Here is an 11,185-nt window from a genome sequence, read left to right as displayed (position 1 = left end):
AGACTTCATCTCAAAAAAAAAAAAAAAAGAAAGAAAGAAAGAAAGAGAGAGAGAGAGAAAGCATTAACAACAAAAGGTAGGAACCATCAAACCAGATAATGATCCTCAACCAGAGTACTACAAGGTCCCTGCTTGGAAAAGTATCTGTGCTTGCCTCAAGCTCACGGTTACTACCTAATGGCACCTTCCAGAGGGTGGCTGCTGCTGTTGATTTGATTGTTGTTACTGTTGTTTTAAAACTCTAATTGGAAAATCAGTTTGTAATTCCATTTTATGACTCCTGAGGAGATGAATGGTCTTTTTAAGAACAGCTATCCAAAAAACCCTACAAAATCCATCCAAAGACAGCCTCTGCTCATCCAGAGCCAAGAAGAACTAGCAGGTACCTACAGCATCTCGGCACAAGGCTGGTCCCCATTCCAGATGAAGCTTCCACAAGTTAACTCCTTTGTACCTGCCTACCCTTGAATATGAAAATCTTTGACAAGCTGCTGCCATCCCTCCATGGTTGTGAGACCACCTGGATAAAAACTCTAGGAGAAAATGCTGGAGTCTGTGTCCACTCCAGATAACTAAGTGAAGCTTTGTCATTTACTAGGTCCACAGCAGATGGAGCTAGGAAAGGCTGGGTTTGAAAAACCTAAATTAAGGTAAATATTATCCTCAGTGAACATGCTTCCCTGCTCCACCAGTGTCGTGAGGGGGGAAGATTCCAGAGATGATGACTCAGACATCAACAGGGATGAGTTCTACTGTTCTGGTTGTTAAACCAGTGGACTCTTTATCTCTCCATTAACAAATGCTGTTGTGCCCATATCCCCAAAGGAACCCCTTGCTGCTCCTGCCCTCTCCTTGGGGCTACTTTAGGCTCCCCCTACAATCCAGCAACTAAAGAGGTGACCACAGAGCACAGCCAGAGGCCTGTGAGAATCAATGCCAAGGCTTCAGCCAGAGCCTCATCAGTGCTGCCCAGGCTACACCAGGCCTTAGGTAATCTGACTTGTGCTGCTGGAAAGCTCTGGAGAACCAATGATGGAGAAAGTGTTGGGCAAACTTTCTCTTGTTTTCTGCCCAGGCTAACAAAATGAAAAAATGAGGAAGAAGGTAGATTTGGGCCACTTAGAAAAACATAATTTATTTGAACCAAGTACGGCAATTTAGTTTCAATTTGTGAAATCTCAGTGTCAAAATAGGTTGGAAGGGGACTTGGGCAAAATAGATTGGAAGGTGCTCAACCCAATCTTCAAACTGTACAGATAGGATAAATGACTTACGCTCACTTGCTAATCAGTGCTGAGGCGAAGAACAGAACCCAGACTTCAGCCTCAGTCTCTCAGCCTAGTGTCCTTTCCCGTCTCCTTCTGCTTCTAAGTTGTTTGTTTGTTTGTTTTTGAGACAGAGTTTCGCTCCTATTGCCCAAGCTAGAGTGCAATGGCACGATCTCGGCTCACTGAGACCTCCACCTCCCAGGTTCAAGTGATCCTCCCACCTCAGCCTCTGGAGTAGTGGGATTACAGGTGCAAGCCAACATGCCCAGCTAATTTTTTGTATTTTTAGTAGAAACGGGTTTCACTATGTTAGCCAGGCTGGTCTCAAGCTCCTGACCTCAGATGATCCGCCCACCCAAAGTGCTGGGATTACAGGCATAAGCCACTGTGCTCAGCCTAGTTTTTATTTATTTATTTATTTATTTATTTATTTATTTATTTATTCATTCATTTATTTATTTAAGACAGTTTGTAGTACTTTCAAGTGTGCCAAAAACTGGGCTAGGAGGTAAACAATATAAGATGATTATCTCTAAAATACAAAAAGGATATGTAATGGGCATGCAATTGGTCAGTAAATACCTAGAAGCTTCTCATGCATGCATAATAAATTGCTTCCCTTAAGTTAAACAATCCTCTTGTCATATCAATTATACCATTCACCTAATTAACAGAATCTTTCCTAAACTGTGCAAAGGCAAACTTCCCTGAAGACCTTGCAAATGATTCCAGTGCCCAATTGCTGGAATGGCACTAATGAGATTTGCCTCTACTGACAAATTAAAATTTTAATCAGGGCCACATGAAAATCTCAAGAGCAGGAAAAGTAAAGCAAATCGAGAGTTTTACGTCATAGGTTTTGAGATACTTTTCCATACATGCAACACAGAACAGAGAAATTAACAGGCCAAGGAAATGTTATTTTTTTTAAAAAGGAGGAGGACAAAGAGAAAAAGAACACACGACTCACTGGTAAACAATGTTGACACTGTTGGCCACTTTGTTTTAAAATCATATAAAATCTTTGGGGTATTAACAATTGCCCATACTTTCCCCTGGAATTGCAGAAAAGCTGGCTCTGCAGCAAAGGGAGATGGTTTAGGCCACTGACTGAAAGACTCATCCCTGTGTGTGGTTTCAAAATGCTGCCTGGTATCATAGCAACCATACATGACTGAATGTTGTACAAAATGTGATCAAGGCCTCCCCTGGGAAAATCTCGTGGAATTTACTCCATTTCTAAGATGTTCCCAGGGCTCTGGAAATCAGGTCCTCAGTACAAGGATCTTAGTGCAGGAGGAACTTACACATCCTCCAATCTGCCTACCGACAAGGCACAGAGGGGATGGAAGAGCCCAGTGACTTAATCAGCACCGTGACTGGCGGCAGAGCCGAGAACAGAGCCAGCTATCTGGACTCCCAGCTCAGCACTGCTTCCTCTTCATCTCACGGCCTCATCTCTCCAGTTTAGTGAGAACTGATCTTCCTCACCAATCAGCTGTTTCACAATGAGACTCATGCATCATAGCTGTATTATATTTTACCCTGGAGATCGAGTATGGTATGCCAATTGGATGTTTGTACTCTGGGGATTTTTCCTTGTTCTAAGGTGACATGACAAATGGCAGATCCTGCACCTTCCACTTCACTAAAGATAGTCTTAAGGACAAGTGCCTCGACTTCCTTTGGCCATTAGCTCCCTGCTTGCTCCCTAGCATTAAGAAACAAAAGAAAAGTTAGCTGATTTGTTCCACGAGCCTGAGCCATGCACCTGGAATGAGAGGTACTGAGGGAGAGGCCCAGGTTTCCTGGGTCTGTACCAGGTTCAAAGGGCAGAAGAGCTGCTCTCCATGCCCAACTTGGAACATACAGAATGACATAAAGGGGGAGAAAACTTATCTCCAAACCTCTGGTTCACAGGCAATCATGTGCAGAGGCCTTTAGCTTTACAGTTTGGGGTGCTTTTTTCTCCTGGAGGTGCCGGGTACGGCTCCATGCTTGGTCTGCAGCATTCACCATGCTGAGCGTTGAGCAGTGTTCTCAAAAACTCATGCCCCCAAGTTTGAACAAACTCATACTTGTCCCCTAAGAAGTCCCTGTCATCCCAGTCTGTCTGGCCACGAGCTCCTACTCCCCTGACCTTGAGGCCCACAGATGGGATGAAGCCAGGGCCCGGCTCCTCACTCAGGTCCTCCCGCGCCTTCTCTGGATGCCTTTCTCTCCCTGCTCACGGCACACTGCACTTTGTAAAACATCTTCAGATGTGGAGAGCTGAGTCCTGGCAGTCATCCCAGGAAAGGGGAGCTTTATTGTTGCTCTGCCCGTGATTGGTCCTCACTCTCAAACAGCTGTGAACCTTTTTCTTCGTTTATTTTCAAGCAATTAAAACTACAGCTTGATAGCATTACTGTAATCTCTCCCATTGTGTTTAGAGAAATTTTCTTTCTTCGAGATTTCATGTATCTATCCAAAAGAGAGAGAACAGTCTAGAGGCACCGCATACCTCACGAAAGTGATCTGATTGGTTTCTATCCCTGAAATAGCCAAATACTTGGAAATAAGAAGTTGAAAACATACATGTGGCCACATTTTCCTCTCCTTTGCTTCCATGTCCACATGGAAAAGAAGAAAAGCTTCTAGATATTTGCAAAGGTTTTGTGAAATATGAGCTTTGGCTAAGCAAATGTTTTTGAAAATATTTGGACCCTCCAAACAGAACAGATGTTTTTGCAAAATTTTCCACCATCCAGTCACAGCAATCCCGGCATGATCCTGCCCCATGTCCGGCTCCGGGCAGGCTGTCAGTGGCAGCTGGTCTGAAGAAAGTTTCACAAAGCATCTAGCTCTCCTTTGACTTTAGAACAAGCTCCCTCCAAGCCTTGCAATGTTCCAAGGTAGAGGAGGTAGCAGGAAGACGGGCATTTGAACAGCACGGAGGGCCAGAGGCAGAGTGTGAAGGCAACAGTACCAGTTCTCTTAGTGACAATCATCAACAAAGCCTAACATTTCACAAGTACTCGGGCTTATTTCTTACTAAGTCCTGAAGCATTAAGGTCACCCAAAATCCCCTATTAAAGCGTGAGCTCCTCGAGGGCACAGACTGTGGTTTATTCATCTTTCTATTTCCAGCACTTGCATACTGCACACCCAGAGCAGACACTCAATAAATTTGATTGACTGAAATGAAAGCTGTGAATACCTTCATGGGAACAGGGCCATGACCAGCAGGCATCTTACCTAGAACTGGTTACCAGGTGAAGGCAAGATAAACAGAGTATTCCAACATGGAGAAGGCAGCTGCCTAAAATGGAATCGGCTCTGGAGAGCCAGAATCCCAGTGTGTAGTGAAATACTACAGGTCAGCAAGCAATGCGGTGTGATACAAAGATCCAACGATGTGCAGCCAGAAACCAGTACACAGGGAGGTTTGATGCCAACAGAGACTGTCCTAAATCACAGGCAAGACCTGCATTCATCAAGTTATGAAAAGAGCTCATCACAGCATATTTCTTCTCCGCTTTTATGCACCAGGACAAACACCTAATACAATATCCTTAGCAGATACACCTCTGTCAACTCCAGCACCAGCAGGCGTCGACAGTTTGGTGGCTAAAGGCAAATTCTTCTGCAAACCCTGCTTCAACCACCCTCAAAAACTCTTTAATCCTCCTTTCAAACTTTTATAATTCAACTCTCGTTTCTATCCTTCCTCATAGAACCATTTGGAAAGATTTTGGTTTTTCAATAAATATATTAATACACAAAAGTTAGTATGTCCTATAAAAGTATTTTTAACCCAGCTCCTAATCTGCCAAGATTTCAGTGAAACCTTTCACTTACCATTTGCCACCCACATACAGACCCAAGGACGGACCTTCTATCCAGTGACAGCACTTACAGCTGATTAAAGGGTTTGGAGGTGATGACAAAAATATGCTTGGTTTACAAAGACAGGCAACATGGAAGGACACATCTGTGATCAGAAAAACTGCAAATCTGTGGAGGAGGAAGCTGCTTTCGATTTGCATTATTACTGCTTGGGTTCAGGAGAGATCGTGCTGTTCCAAGTGATTCCATATTTAACAAGTTCTCGGCATTTCTCATTCCAAAAATATGTAATGAAACTACTAACGATACCAAAGAGCTGATTTTAACTTTTGTCTTCTTGTCAGAAGACAGAAAATGTTAAAGAAGAAATTTATGATGTTGTTAAGTTTAACATCATAGTATGAAGTCTGGGAGACATGTCTGAATCAAACACATCTTCCGTTCTAAAATCTACCAAAATGAAGAACTTCCGAGAAGATGAATGAAGGAAACACTGTATATATTGCTTGCATAAATTGGATCTCATTAAAAATATGGTGGCTAGGCTTCACACACAGTTTGCACCTTAACCTTGCATCTGTTATAACTGCCCCAAGCATTATTCCAGCTCTTTCATTTTAGTGAGAAAGTGTGATGATTTTGTCAACCAGGGTGTAAAACTGACTTGAAACAAACTGCTATAATCGGCTTCCCACAACCCACTGAACTATGCGAAATGGCAGTATGTAATAAATAATTAATACAATTAACAAAATGGCATGAGCCTACTATAGAATATAATCTGTTCAGGCTGAAGAATAAAGTTCATTTCAAATAATTGTTACCATATTTACTTATGGATATGGCTATATGCAACTGTACACTTAAATAGCATATAACAATTCCCAAAGTCAGGTCTTTAATGTAAATTGGCCTTGCTTCACTTTTGAGATAAGTATCTCCAGACATACGAATTCTTGGATAAAACTTAAAAAGACTAGAAGTCATTATAAAAAATAGAAAAGATAAACTGAAAGAAAAAATAGAAACCATCCATAATTCAGCTCCCTTCCACCCCCCGCCCCCTCCCCCACCAAAACACGTACAGTTAACATTTTAGAAGGAAAGAGATAAACACCTAACAGTTGTTTCAAAAGTTGGGATGGGGTTAGAGGATCAGGGAAGGATGAGTTTACCTTTCTTTGTATCATTTAAATTTTTCAAGTCATGTGCATGTATTTTTAATTTTTAGAAAATAGTTTATATAAACTTGCATACACCTTTCAGATTTTCCTCTAGATACGTATTTTTTAAAAACCAAAACAGTGATGACATTGTGTGAATAACCAAAAAAATTATAAATTTAAGAAAAGTACAAAGACAACCTCTCTCACCTTGTTCCCCTCCTCCCAAACCTCAGGAAAGGAAACTCCAGCCTTGCCTCGGTATGAAAATATATGACTTTTTAAATTAGCACTATTGGTAGGTGTTAGCAGTGAGCAATGTGTGACCCACAATCTTCCTTTCACACAAAACACAACACTATTGTCTTCTAAATTTCCTTCATCCGAGTTGGACAGGACCCTCTCCAGTCCTCTATGTTTTAAAATAAGCAACTGATATCTAGGTAGGTTACAGAGTACTTGAGTTAGCAGAGCTAGCCGTGCTGGAGCCTGGCTGGAGACCTGGTCTCTGGACTTCCCATGCAGCCCACACAGCCATCCATGCTGTTATTGGTAGAGCTCTTTTATACTGAGAGGGAAGGTCAGTCCTCAGATTTGCCCTGGAGTGTGATGACTTCAGGCTGTCTCCCCTGGCTTTCTCTCAGGCAAGGGCGCACCCAAGGACTGAAAATCAAAGCCAGGACCACACGACTCCCATCCTGACTCTCTGGACCCGAATCTTTACATTTTGCTTTATTTTCACTTTAAATCAAAGTAGTTTGTTAGGCTGTCTCTTAATACTTTGGCACATGTGTTCTCCTGGGGGACAATTTCACAAGGTACACTTACAACCACCGAGGCACAGTCTCTTTGGAAGAATACGGACCCCTCACGTCTCATCACAGTGAACGTGCCTGTTTATGTCACGTCTGCATTATTGCGCCTGCCTGGGGCAGTGCTGGCAACCCCAGGAGGAAAAACCACTCTGTTGTGGCCATTTTCAAAGAAACTCGCCTTCTACATACAGAAGCCCCTGGATGTGTGAATTTTCTTCGCAACAAAGGGACAGAAGGCCCAGTGATAGTCTCATGGTTATATGGTCAAAGGGGTTGATAAGAAGCAAAACATAAAATAAAATAATCATAATTGGAAAGAAATTGCATAAGAAAAAGGAACCTAAATGCCAAGTAAATTCAATTATTTAAGAGTAGATGCTTGAAAAAAAAGCTGACTTAGTTAAAAAAAAAAATCAGAAGTGAGGCTTTTTCCCTTCAACGTATTCTATTGCTTTCTTATGCTTTATTATAAAATTAGCTGACAGTACTGTACAGGGGTCACTGCAACATTTTCTAAGTGCCTCACGTCTACCTATGTGTTCCTACTTTTCCAGGCCTCTGGGCAAGGATGTTTACATTATTTGTCCTAAGTAATTAACTTGCCCCAAATAAGTTAAAAAGTCAGTGTCACAATGTCAGAAGAAGGGCCATGAAATGTTTGTTAAGGTCACTGGAAGAGGCTAACTTGTGGCTAAATTTAGTAAGTATTTCTTTCATAGGAATAATTCCAAAGTTTGAGTCATGGAATAGAGAGGAAACCTGAAATGAGATTTTAATATTGTGCACAACACCTTAAAAAGCCAACAGGAAAGCAGTATCCCATATGAAGCAGAAATCCAAGCTAAAGAAGATATGGAAAACAAACAAAACATTGTGGAGAGTTTTTAAAAATCTGAAACAGAAATACATATATGTATGTACTTATGTGCACATACACACATACATATAGAGAGCCCTATTTTTTGTTGATGAAATAAGCTTATGTTTATGAAATCAAAAAGATTCGTGGCTTAATAAATATGTTAGAAGAAATGAGCTATTTGAGTAAGCTACTACTTCGCAGGAGTTAAGTTTATAAAGGAGGTTATACATACTTTTATAATTATTCTGATCTTTAAATTTTGCATAATATTTCTCATTAATGAAGACAACCCTGGCTTGTCTGATGTGTGAAATTATTTATTTTTAAATTGTATTTCAAATGAAATTAACTGACATTATTATACACTGCCTCATTTTAGGACAAAGGCTTCCACTCACTGGAGAATCCACTGTGAATCCCATGAGCACAGAATGAGACTTCTTAATGACTAGTCTAAGCCTTTATAAAAAATGTCAACCATTAACGACAATAACAACTACTCCTGAATTGTGTCCTCATTTTCTTGAAAGAAATGAAGAGGGAAAGGACACAGGTCCCAGGAAATCAAATCCGCTTTTAAAGAACTGTCCTCAGAAACCAAGCAGGGAAAAGGGAAGAGGTTATGGGCATGTCGCTGGAGCCAAGCTGACCTGGGTTCAAAGCCTTACTACACTCACTGCAAATTTGTGGCCTGGCAAATCAACACATCTCTCCAAACCTGTGCACCCTCGGGTGTAAAGTAAGTGTAACAGCATCTACCCCACAGGGCTGTTGGAAGGATTTTCCAAAATGAAGAATGTAAAGTTCTCCCTCAGTGATAACCCCTCTCATCATTACTATGCCCCAGCATCCCTTAATACCAGAAGTTTCTCCCCACTCCTCCTGGACCACAGAAGCTCATTTATTTACTTACAACAGGGCATTTACCTGATAGTGAGCTAAACTCCCCCTAGAATACAAAAAGTATTCATTAAGTAAATATGAGAAAATAATTTTAAAATACGCATATACACACAGTAAAAAACAAACTTTACCTCCTTCCATCTCCACTTCTCCTGATTTTTACCATAAATAATTTAGTATGCTTTCTTCCAAATCTTCTCTCTCTACCTATAAATGTATATTGTAATTGGGTTTTCCCCAAAAAACACATCATGCTTCTACAAACTGTTCTATAAGTGACTTACTTTACTCAACAACATAAAACAGTATTATTCTTTTTAATGGCTGCATAGTGTTTCCTATAGTGAATATACTTTACTGAAGCACTCCCCATATTAATGGATATTTAGGTGAATCCCGATTTTGCTATTAAAAAAAAAAAAAACAGGCTGTGCACTATTTTTAGGGTGGATTTCTAGAAATGGGCTTGCTAAGTCCTTGATTCATTTGAAACTTAATTTGACACTGGTTATCCTGACCACACTGACATCAGATCATAAATATGGTCATAATGACATCATAATGGGAGAAACGAGAGAGAGAGAACTTCTATTGGTATTCAGAGCATTTTTTTTCTCTTGGACATAAAATGGATCCATTGTACAGGAATGCCTTCTCCCCATTCTCAGTGCAGAGACAAAGCTGACAAGCTTAAAAGTACATGTTTAGGATTCTAGACTTGGTTTAACTCAAATGGCCTTGATTGGATGGGGTCCCTCTGCAGTATTAAAACTGCTCTAATTGCATTCTTCAAGCCAGCTGAAGGCTGACAGCTTCCGCTCCCGGCTCATTATCAGAGCACTTCAAGGGGCTCCATTATGAGCAGAGCACCTGGTCCAAATTTATTTCAACGGCCCAGAGCAAAATGGGAAGGTGCTTAATGTTCAACCACAATGGTGACATTTTTATGAGATATCCAAGGTTCAGAAACAAATAAATGAAAGGTTTGAAGGGAGCATGAACAGAAACCGTGACAATAAAAATTCAACATTGATATATCAATTTAAAAACATATACCACCCATACACTTGGGGTAAGGCCAAAGGTTCAATGCAGGCTAACCAGAAAGAAAAAGAAGAAAAAAGGTCAATACTCAACTCCTCCCGTGACTGGCTTTGCTAAAAAAGACTGATGAAATTCTAAAAATGTTTAAGGAAATCAGAATGAGATGCGAATTCTGGTTAGGATAACAATTATGTTATCTATCTTATCTACCTTCACCAACATGAGAACGAAAGAAAATCCAAGTGGAATTCAGAGTGAATTCTAAATGTATTATGTTCATAGTTTTTCTCTGGTTTGCTTACACAATTGCTGTCTTTCTCTCTCTTAAAAAAAAAAAAAAAAAAAAATCCCGTGTGGAAATAAGTTAATAATTCCTTACAGATGTTTCCATAAGAAAACATTGTGCAAATATATATTTAGAACTTTTTAATAAATGCATAATAGGGAAATTTTCCCAGGTACATCATAGCAGGTCCAAAGTAAACATGACATCCTATTGCATAAATCCATATCTAGAGACTGCTTGTCAAGTGGGATTTTGCTCTCTGCAGCTGAGTACTTGCAGAGATCTTAGTGTGCAGACGACAACCAATTTTAAAGCCCGAAACCCAGCTGCAGAGCATTAGAAAGCTCTACCCTCTACTAAGAATCTGTTTAAAGAATGTTAAAATAAATATTTGTATTCTTTCACTAAACACAACAATGACACTTACATTGGAATCTAAGAAAATGATGAATGAAAAATTATAACACTGGCACTTTACAATAGGAATGCTGACTAAATCGGAACTATACAAACTCGGAGGATTTACTCAATGTTTAGTCTCTTAAGAGAAAAAGAGGAGGACAATTAATCAACTACATAGAATTTTTTTTTCAGCTATTAGTTGCTTTTGGTCTTGTGATTTTTATCTTTCTCAAGCATTTTCCCTATTAAGCCGACCATACGGATGTGCAATGCATTAATCGGCCAGACTATAAAGGCTTTAATTATTTTACTGATTTAGAAAGGCAATTAGGCAGCACCTATTTTTCACGTATTGATTACACCGACTCTGGTTTTAGATCTGAATTCATGAATCATCAGGCAACTGGTATAACCACAAAAAAGGCTACTGGAGTCTTTTTTTTTTTTTTTCCTACAACAAATAAATAAAAGCACTTAAAATTAATTACCTGATAGAACCACCTTAACTACAAAAAAAGAGTGGCAAAATCCCAGTAGAATAAATTCGGTATGTAGGTCCTCCAGCAAAGTGATCACTTGTCTGAATGCCTGCAGGCCACCCAGTGTTAGGTCTT

The 11,185-nt window shown here is 40.1% G+C and overlaps 1 protein-coding gene across 1 annotated transcript in view; it reads right to left on the bottom strand.

Moving 5' to 3' along the window:
- The window catches only part of JAZF1 (JAZF zinc finger 1), a 271,472-nt gene extending 266,297 nt beyond the window's left edge, over positions 1 to 5,175 (bottom strand). The window contains exon 1 of the mRNA XM_011972251.1: positions 5,109 to 5,175. Coding sequence (XP_011827641.1) covers positions 5,109 to 5,124 — 16 coding nt within the window. The 5' untranslated portion in view covers positions 5,125 to 5,175. The remainder of the gene's footprint in view (positions 1 to 5,108) is intronic.
- Positions 5,176 to 11,185: the final 6,010 nt, after the last annotated feature.

This window comes from Mandrillus leucophaeus, unplaced genomic scaffold (genome assembly GCF_000951045.1).
Source record: "Mandrillus leucophaeus isolate KB7577 unplaced genomic scaffold, Mleu.le_1.0 Scaffold128, whole genome shotgun sequence".
Lineage (NCBI taxonomy): Eukaryota > Metazoa > Chordata > Mammalia > Primates > Cercopithecidae > Mandrillus > Mandrillus leucophaeus.
Note: the sequence above shows the minus strand (reverse complement) of the source record. Positions and strands in the feature narration are given on the sequence as shown.